The sequence below is a fragment of the Anoplophora glabripennis genome, unplaced genomic scaffold (assembly GCF_000390285.2).
Source record: "Anoplophora glabripennis isolate ALB-LARVAE unplaced genomic scaffold, Agla_2.0 scaffold46, whole genome shotgun sequence".
In the NCBI taxonomy this organism is placed as follows: Eukaryota; Metazoa; Arthropoda; class Insecta; order Coleoptera; family Cerambycidae; genus Anoplophora; species Anoplophora glabripennis.
In genome coordinates, this window is record NW_019416736.1 from 1,111,836 (window position 1) to 1,137,973 (window position 26,138).

The window sequence follows — 26,138 nt, forward strand, 5'->3', positions numbered from 1 at the left end:
TTGTTTCAGGATCTCAAAGGTAAAGTTTTTGTCGCTAGTTACCTTTAAGAAATCCAGCGGAAAAACTTTTTAAAACTTTCGCTTTCAGCTCTTTCAGTTTGATATATCCTTTTTAATTTTTAATTATTCTGAAACTAATGATCGTATACAGAAAATCTTAAAACGGTTTTGAAAACTTCAGAGTATCCTCTATGAGACGATATTATCCTTTTTTATTAAAAAAAATTCGATACAAGAAGCTTGATTCAGAAAAAGAAAAATTGCGACTAATAATTTTCTCTACTTGAGATAACTAACAATACAAATAATGAATACCTATATTAAGGATATTTTAGGTTATTTTTTAAACTCAAAGATCCTAAAGAAACCCTCGAGAGTTCAAACCGCTGCGATTTTTATTTCATTGTGATACGAATAAATAAAACTATTTTACTAAAAATCAATTAAAGGAAAAAATTTTGTATATTTTATATTTTTTTTAAATTCAATATTCTTTTCGCAAAAATCTATTTTTTTGTTCATCAAAAAATGTTAGATAAATAAAAAAATTAAAAATAATTTTTTCTTTTTTTTTTTGAAAATTAGATTTGTCTATGGGGTTGGATATTTTTTCATACCTAAATCTCTATCATATCGAAGAACATTGTTTAATCTTAATCTTAATCTCTTCGATCACTGGAATAAATAAATTTAAGTCGTTTTAAACGAGGTGTAACATTCATTGTTAAAGATGAAAGTTTTCCATCAAACTATTGCAAACTACTGCTATTGACGGAATTCTGTTCTGTATTTTCCAGCGAGATAACCTACAACCTACGACAATATTTCAGCGAAAGCTCTTGAGTAAATACACTTTCCATTTTGATAAAAGTCCGTTTTAAATCTTAAAACATGGCGTGCCATATACGTTTGTATCCTATTTGCTTACGTTTGATATGGAACATCGTAGCACTCGAGCATGAATGTGAAATATTACCGCTTAATATTAAAATTCCAAGCGCAAATAAGTTAAATGTTTGCCACAGATGGGTTATTCTCCTCATATGTGAATAAAAATACAATTTTCACCCAGATAATCCAGACTCCGATATATAATCCTGTTACGCGAAATCCAATATGCTGTCTGCCACGGCAAAAAGAATTTAATGGCGAATTTAAATGGATGGATCTGTTTTATTTATGTAGCTACATGTATATAAATTCAATTAATCCGAGAATATATTTTGTGTCTATAAACAAAGGGTTTAAATATGTGTATTTAAATAAAGGTTTCTTTTTCCAGATCGATTTAAGCGATGCTTCAATTGTTCGTCCTGTTGACGACGTATCTTCCGCGAACTCACACAGAGACCTTCACCATCGGGTACCTTACTGGTTCCCAAAGACGTCCAGGTAAGTTATGAATCCTAACAACTAAACTGATGCCACGCCACATATACTTTTTCCAGTGCAGTCATCAAGAAAACTGAAACAAAATTTATAATCCTTATTCGTTTATTTTACTTAAAAAAAAGTTATACAGTCAAAAAACTGAGATGTTCTTTATTAATTTATTCTCTTTGAACTTTCATTTTTTTTCGGATCGTTTGGAGGCGATCGCCCCCATCGCCCCCCCCCCTTGGATCCGCGCCTGCATTTTGCTCGAGTTCAGGATGGTCTTACATTTTTATAGAATCAAATCAAATGCAATTTACTTGTCCAACAGAAAATAAAATCGTTATCACAAATAGAATTAAAAAAAATGAAAATATATTTCTATTTCTGTATGTTTGCTTATTTAAAATAATGTTCTTCGTTTGAACAAAGGCGAGTTTTTTAACAGAATAACTTTTTTCAAAAAATAAAAAGTTTTCCCTCGTTTCAACTCCATCCGTGGATACACTATATACAGGGTGATTCATTCATAATGTCATTAATTTTAGGGGAAGAAATTAAAAGAGGAAAAAAATGTTAAAATGCATATTTACGCTGAAAAAAATATATTTTCAAATTATTATTTAAATCCTTTTTCGGACTGCTCCTAGACGCTGACCCATAAAGATTTATCGAGAGTGAATCTTGACCTACCATAATATGCGGTTATTAACCTAGCTTTTAATGCGTTTTTAATCCGTTGTGAACGACATAGAAAAAACAGAGCTTTTTACCTAGACACATGAATGAATAAGACATTTTTTTAAATTTTAAATATTAACAAGTATTATTTATTTGTTAATAAAAACAAGTGTATAACGATAATTGTTTCCGAGTGTTAGGTTAGTATTTTTAATATTGTTGTATCACATTCAATTAATTATTCAGTTTGTAGTACGTATACCTCATTGTGAGACTTAAGTAAAAACACTCATCTGTCCATAGCACTTTCTAAATAAAGTTGGGATCTGCTGCACTATGATTTTAAAACCAATTGCAAAATTCAAGACTACTGGGGATATCAGCTGTTTCGCTTCAACCTTCTAACACTCTATAGTCCGCCGGCGTGTTGCCTGTTGTGAAGTAGGGCGCCGGATTAACGGGAGTTAAGGGATAATTTGCTTATTTTTTAAAAGGTCGGGTAATTTTTTTTTTTTGATTTTCTGTCTTTATTATGCCTTCTCAACACGTGGTTAAAATTAATGACATTATGACTGAATCACCCTGTATTATTATAGTGTGTGTTCTAAATAAGATACTCTTGACAAAACTTCCTAGAAATCTCCCTATTTTAAATATTTTAAACTTTTTTTAGTGAGGGTTATCTTATGGAATTACATAAATATTATCTAAAAATTATAGAATTAAGTAGGTATTGCAAGTTTATAAGTTATTAACAACAATACCTACTAGAAAACTGGGAAGGAGAAAAAAGAAAGCTAATTATTTCCTATACATCTACAGATGCAACAGATAAAAAATTAAAATGATAGGAAATACTGTTCAAATTGTAAGCCATCTTGTATATTGGGTGATTTTATAAAGAATATTGTGACTACGAGTCACTTATGGTTTAATGAATAACTAAAATATAATTGATACACTTTTTCCTGAATAACTACAGCTTGTTGCATTTAATAATTTTTGTAAAGTCATTAATGAATATCGAAAATAAGAGGGGTCTAAGATTAGACCCGTGAGGAACCCCTGATAGCTGCTTTGACTCTACCACAACTAGCGTGAATTCTAAGCCTCGTCTTGCCACCTGGCAAAGTGATTTACCTGTATGCTTTAATATACTTGGTTATAAATTTTAAAGAAAAATTTCATAAATCTGGATATAGCATAACGGTGTCTAATTCAATGATAATTTCATAATTCCATTATACTGAGTATATAATTAATTAATAACTACATAACAATTCAAGTTCCCAAGTTCTACTGAATGTATTTTGTAAACTAAGTACTCGTATAAAGTTTGCTTTCGTAAATACCTCCCCAGCTACCTTTACCTGTTTTATACAAATCGAAGCGTAAATATTTTATCACGGATTAAATTTAATTGTTTTCTACCTTTTGCAAAAGAAGTTTCAACATTTTAATGGAATCCACCAGTTCAATTTTAATTAGCAATTAAGGCAATTTTATTTTTAGAAGTTAAAACAGCGATACACTGAAAAAAACAAGCTCACAAAACAAATTAAACATCCAATCACGTCATTAAATATTTCATTAGCCATTTCGTCCTTATGCCCAGAGTTGATCGTAGAAGGACGGTTATAGCTGCAGTAAAATCTTCCTTTTTAATCAACCTTCCTTTCTTTTTTCTTCTCTTTTGGTTGCAGAAGTTACACATGTCTAATTAGTTTTAATGCTGCTATATTTTGAAATAATTTTTACTATATCTATGGCAGCTATTTAAGCTATTTTCATTGTTGCTATTGTTGTTATTGTTGGTGTTGTTGTTTTTATTGTCTTTGTTGTGGTTGTTGTTGTTGTTATTGTTGTTTTGTTCTGTCCCTCTCTTGCATCTGCAAGCATTTGAGGGGGTGGATTTAACAAGAGACAGATCAGTCGTGGATTAATAACAAGAAAAGGCTTACCAAGCCGTCACAGCAACGATGAAGTACATGAACTGGAATTCAGTGTTTGTCGGGGGTGTTGGTGGTTGACAGGGGAAATTAAAGGGGATTTAATATGTTTCGAAAGCAAGTTGTACGTAATTAACAAAATAACGAATGATAAACCAGCTCTGTAGATGTAGGGACCTCGTACTGGTCTCTGTGTATGAAGGCATGTGAAAGCAGTCTAAACTTTGGAGGAAGTTTGAGAAATATTTGTAATGAATACTTTGAATGAAATACAACGCCAGCTGCCTTGACATTTTCCATCGTTATATTATCTGACTTCGAGGCAGAAGTGAAATTTAGAATTTGAAAATATCTTGTTAGTTATGCTTTCGATAATAAATAGTGTTCTTTTTACATAATTTAGGCAATTTTAGAGATTTGGTATGCGTATTAAAAGCGGATGAGATTCTTTATTTCATGTCAATTTTTCCTATTACCTGTATCTGTATTCAGTACAAGATCATCTCCGTCTATACTACTGTTCCTCTTCTGTTATTCATATAAAGTTATTCTATAGGATTTTAAATCTTTCAATTTATTTCTCTTTTAATAATTTTTCCTCTTCTCTAAGCTGCTCCATATGTTTCCCTGACGTTAGCAATACTCTACCCTATTTCCCTTTGTTGAACGTTTTCTAACTTCCATTTCCTCCTTCTTTAGAAAGTAATATTTTTTTTCATAAAAACCGAGCGAAGGTATCCATTTTTTATATATGTGGAATTTTAAATGTTGAAGGGGTAGGACGTAGAGGAAATGTTTGTCGAATAGTCACCACAGAACTAGTCAGTAAAGTTGAAATGATTGCGTTTTATAAATATGGCTATCTAACCTGTAAAATTTATGGCTATTTCTTCCATCAATCGGTATATTGTGACCATATTAAATATACAGGGTGATTTTTAAGTTGATACTTTCCTTTTAACACTGTATAGAATTCAAGAAAATAAGAAAAATTTTCAAATAAAATTATGTCCGAAAATGCTTCGTTTCCGAGATACAGGGTGTTAAAGTTTTAAGGAAAAAATGCCTTTTTTATCATAACTTTCGTACCACTCCAGATATTTCCACAAAATTTGGTACACTTCTTTTGACCATTAAATTACATTTTTTGATGTAAAACTTTTCAAAAAATTTCTACCAGTGGCGTTCGAACAGGATTTGTATTGAATTGTTTTAAACAAAAAAAGTACGCCACTGCTTTTTCTTAAAATCAATATTATGTTTGTAATACTGATTTACTTTGGAGTTAATTTGGTGTCTTGATATTTGTTCATACGACGAATGGTTTTCGTTTAAAGAAATAAAAGCCATTTTGATGCATGGCAAAATCGCTAAAATCTGATATGGTGTTTTGTATGTAAAATTCGTTTTTGACTAATTTGTATTAAAGTAAGGCCAATTACTTACATTACTACAATTAAAATGTAATGAAAAAAATGTGTACGTATCTCGTTTGGTTTACAGTTAATAAATAAAAAGTTACATAAAAAAGCTGTTTCTTTTAGGAACCTCTTACACAGTCAAAAACCTAACACCACTGGTACATACAATACAAATTAGTCAAAAACGAATTTTACATACAAAACACCATATCAGATTTTAGCGATTTTGCCATGCATCAAAATGGCTTTTATTTCTTTAAACAAAAACCGTTCGTCATATGAACAAATATCAAGAGACCAAATTAACTCCAAAGTAAATCAGTATTACAAACATAATATTCATTTTAAGAAAAAGCAGTGGCGTACTTTTTTTTTTCTTTAAAACAATTCAATACAAATCCTGTTCGAACGCCACTGGTAGAAATTTTTTAAAAAGTTTTCCATCAAAAAATGTAATTTAATGGTCAAAAGAAGTGTACCAAATTTTGTGGAAATATCTGGAGTGGTAGGAAAGTTATGATAAAAAAGGCATTTTTTCCTTAAAACTTTAACACCCTGTGTCTCGGAAACAAAGCATTTTCGGACATAATTTTATTTGAAAAATTTTCTTATTTTCTTGCATTCTAAACAGTGTTAAAAGGAAAGTATCAACTTAAAAATCACCCTGTATAAGTTAAAATATTCAAATAAAAACACAAATTTACTTGATCTGAAAATGCTACCTACTTTTGTTACATGAAGTTCTATTCTGAGAAATTCCTGGAAATGGTAATTGTACGATTAATGTTAATAGATCAGACCCAAAATAGAGCCCTGTGGCACCCTCAAATTATCACTTAACAGAATTAGAATGATAATTATTTAGTTCTGATTAGGTGCTGATTATTTCTTTTAATTAAAAGAGAAAAGATGGAGTGTATGAATTCTTTTATGTAACATGTTAATCGGGAACGATTCCAGGGGTTCTCAATAAGTTTCAACAATTTTGAATTTTGCAGTTTCAGCGGTCCAATTGATTATTGAAAATATTGTTCAATCAAATTACTATTCTGCTTCAATTTTGTCGTATCGTATCAGGAAAGAGGATGCATAGATATTAATTAATACATTTAAAAAAGTTTTGTATTAAAAAAAAACGTTATCCTTTGCAGGCGACCTTGAGTATCCGCGTCCAGGCCTAACGATTTCCGGCGCCATATCCTTAGCCGTGGAGGAGGTCAACCGGGGCCCATTGGCGAAGAGGGGCCATAAGCTGGAGTTTATAGTCGCCGAGACGTACGGCGAGGAGATCATCAGCGTGCAGAAGACCGCCGACCTGTGGACTAAGAACGTTTCTGTGTACGTTGGACCGCAGGAGACCTGCGAGCACGAGGCGTTTATGGCAGCAGCCTTCAATGTGCCCATGATATCCTATGTAAGTGGATTTAGTAGCGTTGTTCGTCTTGTTTACAATTATCTCTAACGCTATATCCGTTTTTTTTATCACACTGTAGTTGATGGTATCCGATAACTTGTAGAAATCAAGCAAGATCGAGTATGTCTGTGATACTGTCATTTGTAAGGTATATTCACAGATTTAAGAAAACAATTACATGCGTCAAGTAGTTATCAGGTCATACAAGTGAATATAAACAAGTCCGCATCGAATTGTATTTCGAAAATTTATTTCCCTTTAGTTAGGTGCTGAAGGACGTTTTAAACTGACAGATTCATGGGATTAAAAACATACAGATTTGACTAAAATTTCCTCTATTCCAAGTTACTTCACTTAGCCGTTAGAGTTTATCAAAATTGATAAAAAAATGTGTTTTTTTCAAATGACTGAAATGTCTCGTAAGATTTTATTGACATACTAAACGGAGTACATATAGTCCAAGCATTATAGAGATTTTTTTTTAAATAAAAAAATTATCTCGGCTCCAGAACGTCGTAGAAAAACATTTTTCTTTAAATTCGTGAAAAATTGCCAGCAGTTTCTTTCTTTAATAGTCATTTTCGTAAAATAAAAATTGAAATAGTTATTTCAAAAAAATATACCCAAAAAAAGCGCAACTCTTTCAGTCATTTTTTGATCCTTAAAATTAATAAAATCGTCAACATTTTTTAACAACATGATAATATAACTTTTTACGAAGAAAATAAAGCGAAAATCGTTACTGTATTGCTATCCGCTGAGACGATCTAGCCAATTTTTGAGAGCGCCTTTTTTTTCAAAAAATCGACATCTCAAAAAATTATTAATATTTTTAAGTTATACTTTTTTGGCTTGCCGCGGGCTATGCTTGCAGGAAGTAGCAAATATGGGAACGTAAATGTAAACGAGTTATAGAAGAGAAAAGAGAAGATTTTTAACGTTTTTTTCGATACATCTCGAAAACTAACAAAGCAATCAATACTTTCACAAAATCAGTCGATAGATCTTTTTAAAACCTACAACTTTCTCATTTAAAATTTTTCAATCGGTGCTATATTTTTTTAGTCATTTTAGAAAAACAGTTTTTTTCCAACTTTGCGATTTTTTTAACCATGTTCGCCATTTTGGATCGAGTTTAAAGAACAAGAAACTCAATTTAAAATTTAATTTCCTATACGATCATATTTTTTTTTGTCCAGGAAATAATTTCTGCAAATTTAATATTAATCCGTGACAGAATGCTTGGACTAATAATTGGATTAACGGTACTGTGAAAAAATCCCCTCCCTTGAACAATCCTGCTCGTAATTTTGTCAGCGGTCATGTTATCTAGTTTTTTCCCTCTTGTACAATTTTTGCACTTGTAATAGATTTGAGATAATTAATTTTTTTTGTTAGATTAAATTTGAAAAAATCATTTTAAAAGTAATTTATTTGACAACAGAAACAAAATAACTTGCAATAGACTGTTCTCTCATAAGACCATCCAATAACGTTTTCTGTAACACACAAACAATTAAAATTTACTGTGCAAATTGTGAACAGCATCTTCAGTCGTGTCCCACAATTGTCTCTCACTCTCTGAAATAAAAAAAGAATCAGAAGATTTAAGTCAGGTGAACGTGGTGGTCGGTGAATTGGAGCATTATGTTCCCTCACTATCCATCTGCCTGGGTACCAATCATTTAAATACAGAAAAATAAAACAGAAGTCCTTTAAATTAAAGTCTTCTTCACCCACCTGTATTTTTTTGTATCTTTCCTTGTTTTCCTTTCTGTAATGGGACTATTCGCAGTTTTTACATGCAGTTTTCATTGAATTCTTTTTTATATTTGCCTTGTTTTCAGTATTCTCCATTTTATCAAACTTTTCTACATATACAAGGTGTTAACGAAATAAGTATTCAAAATTTGTGAGTATGTAAAACATGTCGAAATATGATGAAAACCTTAGTAGAGTTTTTGTCAGTGGCGGTCCCTAAGGGAGATATAGCCCCTTGAAGGGGTAACTCAGGAAACAGTTTTTATTGCATAACTTCAAAACAGTTTAATATTAAATCACGAAATTTTGGGGTTGTATTACTATTTATATGCTTTATAATCGGTATAATATACAAATCAAAATTTGTTACAGGGGCGTAAGAAAATTCAGGTCCATGGGGCAAATCTAACAATTTTTTTTTGTACACAACTTTTTCTAGTTCCTGATCAGAAATTATGAAAATTTATCATATTTTGCATAAAAAAGGTACTCTTGTTAGATTTTAATAGCATGAGCCGTTTTCAGTAAAATCCATTTCAATAATTCATTACGTTCTCGAAAATTCCTACTGCAAATTAGATAAATGTATCAAATTGTGCCATGAGAAAATTACTATTTCTATTTAATTTTCCTTTTGTACTTATGATCGTTGTTGTAGATGTAACTGTTACTAAATCAGGGAGCTGTATCTCCCTTAGGGGCCGCCTCTGACAAAAACTCTACTAAGGTCTCCATGATATTTCGACATGTTTTACAGACTCTTCAAATTTGAGTACTATTTCGTTAACACCTTGTATACTTTACTTGTATATTTATTTTTAGAAAAAGATTATTACAAGTACCGTCCCTACCTTGGCAGTAAACTCATTTGCTGTACAGGCAGGTCCATTTTCGATGGGAATTCAGGGGATTTCAGAAACTACTAAAGATATGATAAATCTGACACCACGTTCTCGAGCTCGATTTTCATGGCAAACTCGACTGTCAGATCAGAAATTTGCTATTTTCATTTGTTTTTGAGTTACAGGGCGTTTCTCGTTATTGTGACACTTTTTAACATGTCTGTATCTCGGCTGTTAAATAAGTTAGAGTTAAAGTAAAAACTGCTCAAGACTAATTCTTTGGCGTAGAATTGAATGCCGATATTAGATTTTTAGTAGATCTTAAGATTTCGGAGTTACGACCCAAAGTTATATTTTTTTAAATGGAAATCGTAGCTGACCATGGCCTAAAAAATAGAGATATTTTCCGCTTTTCAGCAATATATCACATGCTATAGTTATTTTTACAAACACGGGAGATACGGGGCGTTTTATATATAAATTATATATTTTTTCCTTTTTAATATGACCGGCTATGAAAATACAGATAAAACTATAATTCTTACTTTTACAAAAGTCATATCTGTTGTAAAAATATGACATTTATTTTAAATGCACAACATATACTCGTGTGATAATATAATACTAACGAAAGTTTAGGAAATAGGTAGATAGGAACAAACGGACCGATCAGCTGGCCAGCTAGGTTACCTGATTTGAGTCCGTCCGTTTTCCTTTGAGGTTTTCTAAAAGACATTATATTTAAAATCCCTTTTAATAATATTTCAAATATCTATACTTACATTTAATGAATGCTACCCGAAGCGTTGCCAGAAGATGCGTGAAATGTGTGACAGTTGAGGGACGACAATTTAAACATTTAGCTATCAATTTTGAAAGTTTTTATTGATGTAGGTACTTACTATTGTTTAATTTACGTTTAATATTATAACTTCATTTGAAGTGGAATAAAAATTTGAAAACTCCGTCTTTTCTTATCTGTAATATATATTTTAAATAAACGTCATATTTTTACACAACAGATATGAGTTTTGTAAAAGTAAGAATTATAGTTTTGTATGTATTTTTATAGCCAGCCATATTAAAATGTAAAAAAGGATTGAATTTATATATAAAACACCCCGTTTCTTCTGTGTTTGGAAAAATAACAATAGCATATGGTATATTGCTGAAAAGCAAAAGAAAAATCATTTAAAATTTTTTAGGTCATAACCAGCTACGATTTCCATTTAAAAAATTATAACTTTGGGTCATAACTCCGGAATCTTAAGACCTACTAAAAATCTAATACCGGCATTCAATTCTACGCCAAAGAATTAGTCTTGAGCAGTTTTCACTTTAACTGTAATTTATTTAACAGCTGAGATACAGACATGTTCAAAAGTGTCACAATAACGAGAAACTCCCTGTAACTCACAAACAAATAAAGATAGCAACTTTCTGATTTGACATTCGAGTTTGTCATGAAAATCGAGCTCGAGAACGTGGTATCAGATTTATCATATCTTTAGTAGTTTCTGAGATACCCTGAAATCCCATCGAAAATGAACCAGCCTGTACAATTCCTTGACAACTCATTGTTCTAAAGGGATGTAACTGAATTCAGGTCGACGCAAGTAGTCTTTCTCTTAAACCAATGAATGTACTTTATATAATTGTATGAGATTTATGATAACTTAAAAAAGGAAGCATCGTTTTTCAACATAAATTTGAGGCATTTGCAATTAATTTCAGAAGAAACTATTTACACAAAATGTTAAAGAGCATTAAAAAAATAGTCACCGGATCGATTTCAAACGTCATTTTCGGCACGTTCTCACGTTCACACTTTTAAAGAAACAAAGTTAATCCGTATCGCATTAGCTGCGGTTCACTTTTAGCTTTCAACCTTTACTTAGTTCGTATTAATCGGTTCACCTGGTTAAAAGTTACGAGCATGAAAAATCGTTTCATGTTTGTGTCGAATCTCAGTTTCTGGAATAACACGTCAATAGCATTAAATCAAATTTACATTTTGCAAGTAAAAATGTTGATTCAATTTAGATGTTTTAGTGAATATAAACCTTGAGATAAGCTTATCAACTCTATAGACGTACATATTAAAACAAATATGTTTACAAGGTGCAAGAAAATTATAAGAAATGCATATTTATACAAATCCAGGATATTTCAATTAACGATCGATTTATTTTAATTTCTATGAGGAAGGGTTTCTACGCAACAACAGAATAGTATTTAAATTATTTTCGTTGTATTTCCTATTAGACTACAGGTTAGGCTGTAGTAAAAAATAATCCATTTTTCTTATATGGATGGGGGTGATATTGTTGGAAAAATCACCTTTTTTCTCAAATAACTTGAAGGTAAATGATTCCGAGGGAAAATATATTTTTCAATATAAAAAGTTATAAAATTGAGTTTTTCTATATCCTGACTAGCAACTGAGTTGAATACAACGTTCATAAATTTTACGATAGAGTCTGAATTCAATTTTTATCGATCAGACAAAATTTTTTCTACCCGAGGACGGTAGACAAGGTTATCTATTATAATATTATACAGGGTGTTAAAAAAAGAGTGTAAAATATTTAAGGAGGTAATAGTATGAACCAAAATAAGCAGAAAAGTCACAATAAACATAGGTCCGCAAAGTAACGGTTGCGGAGATATGGAATGTTTTATGTTTTTTAGCCCCTTTTTTATTTTGCAAAAACGTTGTGTATTTTCTTATAATAGTTGGTTGATGTTTAGTGAAATAAACAGTACGTATTTGACAGTTGTTCTCAGTGCACAAGTTTTCTTTCGCTATAGCTGGTTACTCTAACGCAGAATTAACAGACATGCATTTCATGTATGGTCGTGCTAATGGGAGCGCCACCGAAGCGCGACGTGTTTATGTTGACGCTTATCCAAATCGCCATATTCCTTCACAACGCATGTTTGGAAGAATTCACCAAAGATTGCGTGATACCGGTTCTTTGAGCAAACAGTGCCATTAATCCGGAAGACCAAGGTCGGTATCCACTCCTAGAGCAGAAGAAGAAATTCTAGCACTGGTAGAGCAGAATCCAGGTACGAGTGTGCGGAGAATATCAGCCGAGGTAGGAATTAGTGGTCCTCTTGTTTGGAGAATCCTTCACGAGCAACTGCTTTATCCATACCATATGCAACGAGTACAGGCCTTAAATCCAATAAATGATCATCAAGCACGTTTGGTTTTTTGCCGCTGGTTTCTACGTCATGATGTTGAAGACCCTCGTTTTCTTGCAAACATTCTTTTTACTGATGAGGCCGGGTTCAATAGAAATGGAGTGTTTAATTTTCACAATACGCATATTTGTGCCGACGAAAATCCTCATGCTCTAATAGAATCTGGACATCAGGCACGTTTTTCATTAAACATTTGGATGAGTATTGTAGGTGACAGGTTTCTAGGTCCTGTTGTTTTACCAAACCGATTAACAGGCGCTGCTTACCTCAACTTTCTGCAGAACACACTGTATCAGTTTTTGGAAGACATTCCTTTGAATCAAAGGCAACAAATTTGGTTCCAGCATGATGGTGCTCCAGCTCATTTTTCCATGGCCGTTAGAGCATTTACACCAAACTTTTCCACATAGATGGGTAGGAAGGACCGGACCTGTTTTATGGCCTCCAAGATCGCCTGATCTGAACCCTCTAGATTTCTTTGTTTGGGGATATTTGAAGACATTAGTGTATGGTACTCCTGTAAATAGCCTGGAAGAGCTGCTGCTACGGATTAATCAAAAATGTCAAGAAATCCAAAACAAGGATTGTGTTTTCGAAAGAGTTCGAATATCGTTGAGACGAAGATGTCGTGCCTGCTTGGAAATGGACGGAGGGCACTTTGAACATCTTCTGTAACTTTGTTTTTTGTTTGTTAAAAGCTTCCTTTGTCGGTTTATTCCTAATAAAATAAAATGTTTGAAAAACGAATAGTGGTCCATATCTCCGCAACTGTTACTTTGCGGACCCATGTTTATTAAGACTTTTCTGCTTATTTTGGTTCATACTATTACCTACTGAAATATTTTACACTCTTTTTTTTACACCCTGTATATGTGCATGAAAACCGCTTTAGAAAAAATTCGTGGAAGTTGTGAATTTGTAAGTCTAGCAAGTTTATATTTTGTTTTGACAAATGTAATAGTATATTATATAATGAGCGTTGTATAATATACGTGTGACATTTCACAAAATGAGATACATAATATCATCACAGAGGTTTCATCTACTTATGTATTCTACCGACTGTCATCAACGTTTAAGAAATATTCCAGTTGAACTTAGTTTGAGGGGTCCCTGAAAAATTTATTGACTGAAAAGTAATGTCTCGGTCAACAATTTTATAGCTCCCGTGCTTTCTTCTCAGGCTTACAATGTTTTATTCAAATCCGACGTAACTTCTGTAGCATTAGACGCATCACGAAGCACACTTTCAGTTTCAACGGCGTGCTTTTCATAATAGATTTATTCGTTATCCACCAGATATAACAGTGTCAGTTTGCCAACAGTATTACATATCCTTTTTGTAATCCGCTTGAAAAGTTAACCATTACATTACATTTCTAGTAATATAGTTTTTGAAATAAAATTGAAATAAGATTTATACAGGGTGTAATTCTATTTGACCAACTTTAATGATAAAAGTTCTTATAAACATTGTGTTCAGAAATCCTCCATTTTTGAGGTACGAGATGTTAAGGTTTGAGAAAAGAAACAGATTTTTTAAAATTACAAAAACACGGCTGACGCGATTTCAATCAAGTTTGCAGTGCAACCTTAATTTTTCATGGTATATGTGTGACAGGTTTGTCACATACAGGGAGTGCCAGCGGTGATTGTAGTAGTTTACGTCAATGATTTGTTGTACGTTTGTTGCAAAATGAAAATTAGAATTTTTGCCTTATTAAAAAAAAATATTATTTCGCTGTAGAATCATTTCATACCAGTACAATACATTATTCTAAACAAAAAATAAAGAATATTTTTTTCATTTGAGATCCCGTTTTACAGATACAAATTATTTTAACCCTCTATTGCATGATTTATTTGAAAATTAAAAAAAAAAAATTTGCGCCCCCTCTTTTTTTCCTTCATTTTTCCTAATAAACACAGATCTTGTGCCAGTGTTGTTTTGAATTGTAATAGAGAGAGCTTTTCGTTGTTTTTTAGTTGCTTGTTTATTCTTCTCGAAAGCAACCAAGCATTCACTATTACCACGTCAATCAAGTGGCAAAATATGCGCATGTACCATTTGCGGCTTTTCAATTTTATGGGATACATTCCTAGAAGAGAATATTGCAAGTCAGCACCTGCCATATGCATGTTGTAAACTGAAACAATGTCTGGGCGATCAATGTCTTTTTTGCAATTTTCTGATTTGAAGAAATATTACACTTTGGTAAGTGGGCGTGGGTGTTCCAGAAAAGGTAGAAACTAGGGATACTACACGATTGTCATACCACTGTACAGCTCGAATATCTATCCCGTCGACATTTGCAGTATATTCAATATGTGCACCTCGTCCTTTTCATTTCTTTTTCACTTACACTCTTTAGTCACTTGAGGCGATTATGTCTTATTGTTGCAACACTCTTTATACCTAATTTCTCTAAATAAGATAATAAATGCAGGCCAGAAACATAATTGTCATAATAAACCTTGTGATTTATGCTTCTTGGAATTGGTCTACATAATCGAAGTATAATATTGCTTGCAGCTCCCAGATTTCGTTCCACTGGTAGTAGATTTATGTTAGCCTTACTATTACAAAGCTCAAAATTCGAACTGAAGCCACTTACTCCCGATAAAACATACATTTTGTAACCCCATTTGTGTGTTTTTTTGGGATTGTGTCGTTAGGGAAGTTTTTCCCTTGAATGGGATAATTTGTTCGTCACAAGAGAGATGCTCCTCAAATGGAATTTTTTTGGCAGGATTCTTTTATTTGATTCAATACCGGTATAATTTTATCTGTACTTTTAGTTACATTGGTATTGTCTGCAAAATGTAAAAAACGTTTCAGCTCCTCAAATCTACTGAGAGGCATGATGTCGGCTATTTGTGGTCTTGTATTGACTGACCAATGCCCAAAAATTGTTCAATTTCTTTGGGGTCAGTTTTTAAAGGTCTATCGGGTCTTTTCTGTGTGCTATATAAGCATGTTTGTTCTACTACTGTGGATAGAAAATCATCTGGGATAAAAAATTTGAACAAATTATAAGGATCTTGCAACTGTAAAATGTCTTCGGGTAGTAAGAACTTTCCCGAAAATGGATTATCCTGAGGATTCCTTTCAGTTTTTGAAGGTTTCCAAGTTATGTTTTCATCATCCAAAAAGAAAAATCTTGTATTTGGGGGAAGTCCAAATAACTGTGTCAATGGTATGTCATCATTATCATCTGAAATGTTGTCTGGGTTATCAGCAATGTCAGCATCTTGCGATTCATCGTCGAATATGTTAGAGACCCCTACCTCCGCTGCAAAGAAAATATACTTTGGTACACTAAACACATTATTTATTATTTGTGTAACAAATTACATTCATCTTCATCATCTGATAATTCATCGTCTTCGCTATCAGAAGGTATTTCTCGAATAGCTTCAACTTCAATTCTCTTTCTCCGATAAAAAGAGCTGGCTTTTATTTCGGGAAAATCGATTGGAATATCCATTGTAGATCTACAAAACAAACAGAATATGTAGATAATTATAAATGATATCACGATAACTTCTTAGGCTTAATGTAGAAAAAAATTGTTTTTCGACGGCAAATATCTCAAACACCTTTGAACACACAGCGATATAATCTTGTACAAAGGGGTTTCTAAAGGTGCTAATACCTTTTTTTTTTAAATTGACCCCCTTTTTCCATCTCAAAATCGGACGCCTCTGACTACAGCCAAATATGGTTACGTCTAAAGATACACTTTATAGGTATATATTTACCACCAAAGTTTAAAAATATTCGGATATCAGGTGAGCGAGATATCAGGGTGCCTCCATGAAAAGTGGGACACATTGTATATTCAAAAATACATTTTTGCCTTACAACGCTGTACTTTACATCATCAGTTGCAATACTCTGTATTGAATATACATATTGTCTGTGATATAATTGAGGCAGCTACTATTAAGGATCTAGTAGTTGGACTGAATACTGGAATGGTTATTTTCTACTTGCATTTATAAATAATGGTAATAGAATAACCGCGTATGCTGCAAAAGTATCGATTAAAGCTTCAATATAAGCGGCTCCCTTACGGTTGGAAAAACTTTATTTCCACAACTAAATACTACCCACTTAATTGCACTCGTATGAGCCGAGACAATTACATCTCGACCCAGATGTAGAGGATTGTAAGTACGATTGTTACAGCGACATACACCAGCGCTACATATTACATCGAATACGTAGACGCGTCGTATGAAAGCGCAGTTTAATTTTCTACGGTTTATGAAAATATGCAACGCAATTATAACCGGATTGTGAAAATAGAAAAGATGGTTGCTTAGTAGTATGTGTATGTGCTTGTTGGAATTGAACGCTAGCCAAAGTATGGGTTTATCTGATCAAAATCAGAGAGGGTTAGTACTACAACTTGATACATAATTCTATTTTTTCAGTTTATATCGTTTAGTACCTACAAAAAAAATAGGTGTCTATATAATTTCTGAAGACCATCATCATTATTGCTAGAGTGTTATTACACTTACAGTGTACGATAATTCAATAAATAAAGATATCTAAATAAAACATTTAGATAAATTTGGAACGAATACAGTGAAGATGAATTTTTTGAGACAAAACGTTTGGATCTGGTTCGGGCTGAGGCAGTACAGTATTGGGGGTCATAAAGGCTTGCAAAAAATATAATAAAATTTATAGGGTCGTATTTAAAAAAAATGAAGTTGATGACGGTCCTGGAGAGACGAAACGTTACATATAAAAATTGATTATGCCATTCGATAGAGGGCAAAAAGTGGCCACGAGAAAGTGTTCTTTCTTTTTTCAATGTCACCTCAAATAAGGCTGAAATGAAACATTCCAAACATCCAAAATTTCGTTCTCTTTTCAAATTTTTCGAAAACTAATCATGTTAGCCTTGATTTTTTTGAGGCATAATGTTGGTCCTCTGATTACGCAACTTTGCTCCCATTTATGCTACATCGTACCTCTTACCGTTTCCGAAATCCCTGTAGTGAGAAGCGAATTTGTAACAGCCTGTATATATAAACAAAATCAATTTACGATTCGTCGATAAAGTAAGATAATTTCGCGAAAAAACATGGAATAATCTAGTAAGTTACTGATCGAATGCAGAATTATTACTTTATTTACTTATTTACAGATTTCTTGTCACATACAGGGTGTTTCTAAAATACGGTTCCAAACTTCTGCTGCGTTTATAACTCATTAAAATAAGCCAAAAAGTTCCTATTAACATGTGCCCTAAAACGCACCCTTAGGAAGTTATATGCCCTTAAAAGGGCTTTTTTTCTGTTATTGACAAAACGGTCGCAAATAAATAGAAAAAAATCTCTTTCATAACTTTTTACGTTAAATAACATGGGCTACTCCGTTTTGCGATATGCAAATCATATGCGCCCCATTTAGGTTGGTGAAGGGGGTCTTCGGCCCGTAATTTTTTTTATATAAATTTTTTACAATTTTCTCTACAGATTTATAAAATCTTAACAATTTTACGTAAAAAATATTATCTTTGTCCAAATCGATATTTCCAATGGTTTTCGAGTAAATTGAGTTTGAAAATTACTCTGCTCTTAAAGTTATTAGGCCAAAAATTACAAAAATCTATTTACCATGACAAATAAAAGACTGACGTTGCCACAACGCTTAACAATTTAAGTTATTGATAAACTGTCAATTGAGCTTTGCAGTGTTTAATTAGTAAAAGTGGTGAGTGGAAAATTTGGAAAAAATGGAGTCATATTCAAACACGGAAATGGCAGGTATGCACTTTATGTACGGCCGTGCGGCTGAAAATGCACCAGAAGCGAGGCGTCTGTATGCGGTAGCATACCCGAATAAAAGAGTTCCTTCTCGACAGGTATTTCAGAGGATCCATCAACGTTTAAGAGAAAACAGTTCGTTCCAACCAAGAGTAAATGATCGTGGCAGAGACAGATTTGTAAGAACACCGGTGATGGAAGAAAATGTATTGAGAGCTGTGCAGGACAATCCAAGGGTTAGTGTAAGAAGTGCCGCACGTATGCATAACATAAGTTTTTCCGTAGTTTGGCGAATTCTTTGCGAACAACTACTTCATCCTCTTCATATCCAGCGTGTTCAAGCTTTAAATCCGAATGACTACGAACCACGTCGGCAGTTATGCCAATGGTTTTTGCGAAAATCGAGACGGATTCCGAATTTTGCATCTCTTATTTTGTTTACGGATGAGGCAAGCTTCAGTAAAGATGGTTATGTCAATTTTCATAACGCTCATGAATGGGCTGATAAAAACCCACACAGCATATCAGACTCGGTTTTCCGTCAACGTTTGGACAGGCGATCGGCTAATCGGACCGCTTGTGTTGCCTAATCGATTGAATGGTGAGGATTACTACAATTTTTTAGTTAACGACTTGCCAGGACTTTTGGAAGATGTCCCTTTAATTGAACGCCAAAGCATATGGTTTATGCAGAACGGGGCGCCACCTCATTACCTACATAATGTAAGACAACACTTAAATGAGTTGTATGGAGGAAAATGGATAGGCCGAAGAGGTCCTGTTCCCTGGCCTCCACGTTCCCCTGACCATAACCCCCTGGACTATTTTTTGTGGGGTCAACTTAAGGCAAATGTTTATAAAATTCCAATTGAGACCATTCAGCAACTACGAAAGGAAATTGAACCCGCGTGCATGGAAATAAGGCAAACACCTAGAATTTTCCAAAGAGTTCGCAAATCATTGAAGCGTCGAGCTAGATTATGCATCGAAATGCAAGGTGGTCACTTCGAGCAGTTCTTGTAATTTAACTTATTATTGCTAATTTTAATCCCATTATTTTCTATTTCACATTTAGCTATTGTCTATAGTAGTAAATTAGTTCTTTAATTAGTAAGTGTAACTCTAAATTTAAATAGTCTTAGTTTATGTCCTAAATTATTTATTAAATGATCGGATCCTTCATAACTGCAATTTATTTGAAAAAAAACAGCTTTGTTTGAGCCCTTTTAGGGGCGCAAAACTTCCTAAGGGTGCGTTTTAGGGCACATGTTAATAGGAACTTTTTGGCTCATTTTAATGAGTTATAAACGCAGCAGAAGTTTGGAACCCTATTTTAGAAACACCCTGTGTATCTGTGAAACGTGATACGCGACCATTATTATTGGCATATTCATAAAATTTAATATAGATCGAAGAGCGTACATCGCTAAACTCCCTGAATACCAAATAACAGCTAGAGCTTTAAGAAAAGCTACTGTTCCCTATAGCGCTTTCAATAAGCTCGCAGCGGAAATATTGCCTCATTAAAACTGCGACAGTATTGTAAGTTCTAAAATTTGTTTCAGTTCTGCACCCACGCTGCAACATCCGACAAGTCGAAGTTTCCAACATTCGCCAGAACCAGACCTCCCGACACTCAAATATCGAAATCGGTAGCGTCTGTTTTAACTGCGTTCAATTGGACTCATGTAAGTACCAGGGGATGACAATAAATATATTTTACATTCGTAAATTTAAGAGAATACCTGCCTCGAGATTCCAGCAGGTCATAAAACAAGCAGGCTAATTAGGTTCACACTGAATTGTATTTCAGGAATATTTCTATTTAACTGTGTACCGAGAGGACGTTTTGAATTGACAGAGGTATATAAAAAAACTGTGTTTGTTTTAAAGGTAATTGAAACAAAATAAAAATACATACTGGTACATTCTTATACATTAAAATTCTTGAACCATCACGTCATATTCAGGAAAAGTACTTAACTGTTTTCTCGTGGAATTGAACGGAAAAAAGTTATAAGCGAAATACGTGAATTTACGTAAAAATTATCCAATTAACTACCCTGCAAACAATTTTCCCCCCATTTTTATGACTGTGGAAACTAATATGTTATTGTACATAATATTTAGCATCTACAGTGATAAATTCAGCTTGCAGAAACAAAAAGTCGCGAAATGGTCATTTTCCAGCTTATTTTCCTGACCTATGTAAATTGGTTCCCAGAAAGAGTATTCTAAGTACGGTCCATCTACTTGTAGTCCAACCAAATTACACTTGGAGAAAAAACATTGTTACCTGGACTTTTATAAGTGGAAATGGTAAAAGGGCTTATAATAAACCTAAAAAAAATAAATGCCTGAGCAGGGGCGACGCAGGGTAGATTTGGGGGGTTGAAAAGTTATGAAAAATTGTATCATTGGGATTTCTGGCGAAAGTTGACGTCAAACAAAAAAGTATCCAAATCTACAAGAGAGGTCACTTTTTAACATAACTTCAAAATTTCCGAGAAAAATGCGAAAAACAGTTTTTTTTCTGATTTTTCGTTTTTTATTTCTTATTTCCGCAAAAATAATTTAATTTTGACGAAACTTCGTGAAACCTCTTGGCAGTATTGCTATAAACATTCGAATTATAAATGCACAAATGATAAATTATCTCTGGATGATTTGAGATTTCAGCAATACAAAGTATTAACTGCAAAGACTACTGTTGACGCGAAATCCGAAAACTCGAAAATTTGCAAAATTGTTTTATTTTTTTTTCTGGCTTTATTTGAAAACGAATTTTAAATAAATTGCATATTTACGTTGCCACTTTTTTCACTCTATCCAATGGCGTCAACATTTTTGCAATCCGACGTTTCGTCTTCGACGGGCCATCATCAGATTAATTTTTTTAAATATATCGCTGCTATTTTTATGACAAAATCTAGTCTTTTTTAATTCTGTATTAAATGATATTACTATTGTAATCGCTTAAAAAGGTTTCTAGCTATCATTAAAAATTTTTCCTGAGTACGGCTCTGAACGCTTTCAAAATATCTGTATCTATTGGAGGAGAGAGAGAGAGGAGAGAATAAAAGAATACAGCACAAAATGTCCAACAATTTTTTTTAATCCATAATTTAAAAAGTTGTACCTAATAAAAAAATAATACGAATTTATGAAATATTTTATTATTTCTAATTAGTATTGCTAACAGTAAAAAATTGTTGGATATTTTATGATATGATATGTTATGATTTCATCCAATAGATATTTTGAAAGCATTCAGTTAAATTATAGCTAAAACAAGCTAAAAACTTTTTAAGCAATTACAATAGTAATATCGTCTAATTCAGAATTAAAAATTACTTTAGATCTTGTCATAAAAATAGCAGCGACTTATTTAAAAAAATTAACCCGATGATGGCCCCTCGAAGACGAAACGTCGTATTGCAAAGATGTTGACGCCATTTTATAGAGCGAAAAAAGGGCATTGTAAATATGTAATTTATTTTAAAATTCGTTTACAAATAAAGCCAGAAAAAATTAAACAATTTTGCAAAATTTCGGGTTTTTCCGGATATCTCCAGAACTACCCGGAATTTTAAAACTTTCTATACAGCATATTGTTAGGTATAAAAAAATACAACTTTTTTCTAATCTGAGCCACCGTTTCCTAGATCCTAATGCTATCCTATCCTTATCTTGGACACACTGTATATTTATGAATTCATCAAACTTAAAAAAAAATAAGTACACTAATCGATCCTACGGAAAAAAATTCACTATTCGACTTATGTTTATAGCAATACCGTACAAAAATATTTTTGGGTTAAACAATGAGACAGTTTTTTTTTGTATTTTTTCCGTACAATTGAATGGTGTAATCAGTTTCTGATTTTTTTTTAATTTAAACAAATTATCAACAATTACTGAAAAATTCATTGCTGCGAGTCATTTCTTAATTTTTTGTATTTTTGAGCATGTTTTTGAACTGTGATTACAAATTTTTTTATTTCACCAAAAAGTATGTCAAAACGAAAAAAAATATTACCGGCAGAACTCATTACGATGATTTTTTCAAGTAGAATTTTTGAAAAAAAAGTGTTTCAGGCCGAAAAAATGAATATCTCAGAAACCTCTTGATTTTTTTATCTAAAAAAATTTGACGTTATTTAAGACAGAGAAAGGTATACTTTCACCAAGTTTCGTCAAAATTAAATTATTTTTGCGGAAATGAGAAATAAAAAACGAAAAATCAGAAAAAAACTGTTTTTTGCATTTTTCTCGGAAATTTTCAGGTTATATTAAAAAATGACCTATACAAAAGTTGTAGACTTTTGCATGACCTACAACTTTTGTATTAGATACTTTTTTGTTTGACGTCTACTTTCGCCAGAAATCCCAATGATACAATTTTTCATAAGTTTTCAACCCCCCGTTCGTTTATTATAAGCCCCTTTACCATTTCCACTTATAAAAGTCCAGGTAACAATTTTCTTTTTTTTTTCCTTCAAAATGAGTTATTTTGATCGGTCTATTGGGCAATAAGCTTATTTGGTGTATAATCTTTTGAGAACTGAGTTTTTTGATGGGAGGGAACTAAACTCAGATTGACGCAGATAGTCATTCTCTTGAATCCATGAATCTGCTTTACCTATGTAAAATTATAGTTAAACCTCAATCATAACGTAGATGGGGAGGATTTTTAAAGCGGCGCAATGTTGAGAGCGATTGGGAGCGAAGCTTGTGACACGAATTTTATTTAGAATTTTTTTTTCAGGTGGTCCTTTTGTATCTAAATTCCCCTGATTTCGAGTTTGGGAATATAGCTAGTATAATACTATCTACATTGTCTTCAGCAGGGATAACAGTAATTACAGTAAAATACTGGGATACACCCTATCATCACGGATACTTTACCAACCCCTTCTACAAGCTAGTAGAGGAAACGTATCGTGATACAAGAAGTAAGTATATATTTTTCAAACCTGTTTCTAGTTTAGTGTCTCTTATTGATTGTGACTTTCTCTGCTTATCTCGTGTTTTTCCTAAAATGTATCTTTGGGTGTCAGTAACTACTATTTTGCTTTATCCAATTTGTTGAGTACCTTCCTTGCCAATTTCACAACGTTTCTATATTTTTTTTATTGAAAATAAAAAAATAATGAATCAACCCGACCTGTTGAACACGAGATTAATTTTATTAAAACCAATTATGTAACAAACATATTTTTTTAAGAGACCGACTTCTCCCGTTACAGATAATAAAATAAACTGGCTTTACTGTTCTCTGCTTTCACACAAGGACGTAAGGGATATAAATTTATATGATGATGTTGAAGGGACCCGACGTGTGAGAGTCGACTCGAGTTTTATTCCCTACGTCAACTTCTTCACAAACTGGGCAGATTATTACTTTTTATTTATTACATATCTCATTTGATATAAATCACATTGGTATTCGGTCTGTGGAACATTGCAATTAACGGTCTTCATAACTAGCGTTTTTTTTTTAGCGAAGACACAGTGTACACCGAGAAAACTAAATTGGATACAGGCAGCAAAAAGTTAGTTTCTTGTAATCAAACCATTTATTTGAAACAATGTCTGCTTATTCTAATCAAACGAATGATTATAAGGTATATTAGTTGACAATATTTTGTATTTCATTTAATTTGATTTGTTTTTTTCTCTTGAAATACCAAATGGGTATAACTTTAAATGGGGGTGATATTTATACAGGAGCTACCGTCCGTCGTGAGCATTGTTTTTTTTTAACCTTTTTTATCGTAATTTTGATACCCCGCCGCTAGATAGACTAGTGTAACCCTCAAACAAACGCACGCTATAATATGCATTGTAAATATAATTTGTCTCCATTCATATACATGTTTTTTCTTTCATAATATACAGAAATTTAATAATTAAAACACACCCTTAAACTAGTACTTCACATATACAGGGTGGCATAAAAGTATGGGAACCTCATAGTCAATTTTTAATAAATCATGCAAAAATATTAATTAAAAAAAAATTTTGAAAATGGTTTTAATATTCGGCGTTTTATCCGCATTGACATCAAAAAAATATTGGGACAGTCATACAAGACTGTTTTAACAAAACTATTTTCCATTGCAGTTACATTCCTTGCCACGCATACATACATACATTTAAGCTTGGGAAATGTCCAGTGGCGGCGTGGATAAGGGTTGAAGCGCGTTTAAAAAGCGAATTATAACTTGATTATTAGTTTCATTTAGAAAAAAAATATATAATTTTAGACGAGTATTCTGGGAAACACATAGGTACTATTAATACTGAAAAACTGCCTCCCACTTAAATTTACACCCTGTATTCATTAAACCTGTCGTTATCATTGATAATAAAAACCGCTAACATTAGACGCTATTTAGATGTATTCAAAATGCGGTTCCGAATGTACATAAATATTATTTTTAGTTAAATTTCTGCTAGCAGTTACAAAATCAACTGCTATTATGTAAAAACGAATTTAATTATTCTGATCGTGCAATGGTACTGAATATGAAACGGTTTCAGATTACAAATTAAATGAAAGAGAAGAGTAAATATGAATTAGTTACAGAAACGAGCATTAAGTTAAAACCTTGTTGTTCATTTTATAAATAAATAGAATTATGTTTAGCTAAAATCATTTTTGATATATGTATTAATTTAATATGAAACGTAAATTAAATATTTATTCAGATAAATTTATGTATCTGCTTTCCATATAATAAATACTTATTCCTATATCGAGTATATTTTATATGATGAGTGAAAAATAAAAGTAGCCATATTAAAAGTTGTTATACAAGGTGTTAATGAAATATGTACTCGAAATTGGAGAGTATGTAAAACATGTCGAAATATGATGAAACCTTAGTAGAGTTTTAGTTAGTGGCGGCCCCTAAGGGAGATACAGCCCCTTGAAGGGGTAACTCAGTTTTTATTTCATAACTTCAAAACGGTTTAATATTAAATCACGAGATTTTGGGGTTGTATTACTATTTATATGCTTAATAATCGGTATAATATACAAATCAAAAATTGTTACAGGGGCTTAAGAAAATGCGGGATCAAATTTTACAATTTTTTTTGTACACAATTGTTTCTACTTCCTGAACTGAAAATATGAAAATTTATCATATTTTACATAAAAAGGCACCCTTAGATTTTAATAGCATGAACCGTTTTCTAGTAAAATCCATTTCAAAAATTCCTACTGCAAAATAAATGTATCAAATTGTGCCATGAGAAAATTACTATTTTTATTTAATTTTCCTTTTGTACTGTTATTATCGTTATTGTAGTTGTTATGTAACTGTTACTAAATCAGGGTTTAATATCACATTTAAGTATATAGTTGTGTAGTAAACAGTAACAAATAATTTTGAATAATAAAATGTTACTATTATTATTTTTATTTGAAAATCAAAAAAAAAACATCCCAGTTTTTGCCTAACAGTTCGATGTGAGAGCAAAATACTTAATGCGAGTTTAGTCGAGTGTATCCTCCACAGATTTTTCACCGTACAAGCTAGTAAATTATACAGACTACACGAATAACCGCCCCATTATGCATTCTCGGAACGTAAAAAGTGAGTTCGTGGCGAAGCTCTATTTAAAATCCAGTTTGGGGCGGCTTTAAATTCATAAACTCGCGTATATTGCAGGAAGTTCGATACTAAAT

At 32.5% G+C, this 26,138-nt stretch overlaps 1 protein-coding gene across 1 annotated transcript in view; it reads left to right on the forward strand.

The window, feature by feature from the left end:
• Positions 1 to 1,295: 1,295 nt before the first annotated feature.
• Positions 1,296 to 26,138, forward strand: part of LOC108904225 (guanylate cyclase 32E) — a 102,944-nt gene continuing 78,101 nt past the window's right edge. The window contains exons 1-4 of the mRNA XM_018706691.1: positions 1,296 to 1,392; positions 6,577 to 6,839; positions 20,005 to 20,127; positions 23,208 to 23,394. Of these exons, the coding sequence (XP_018562207.1) occupies positions 1,296 to 1,392; positions 6,577 to 6,839; positions 20,005 to 20,127; positions 23,208 to 23,394 (670 nt within the window). The remainder of the gene's footprint in view (positions 1,393 to 6,576; positions 6,840 to 20,004; positions 20,128 to 23,207; positions 23,395 to 26,138) is intronic.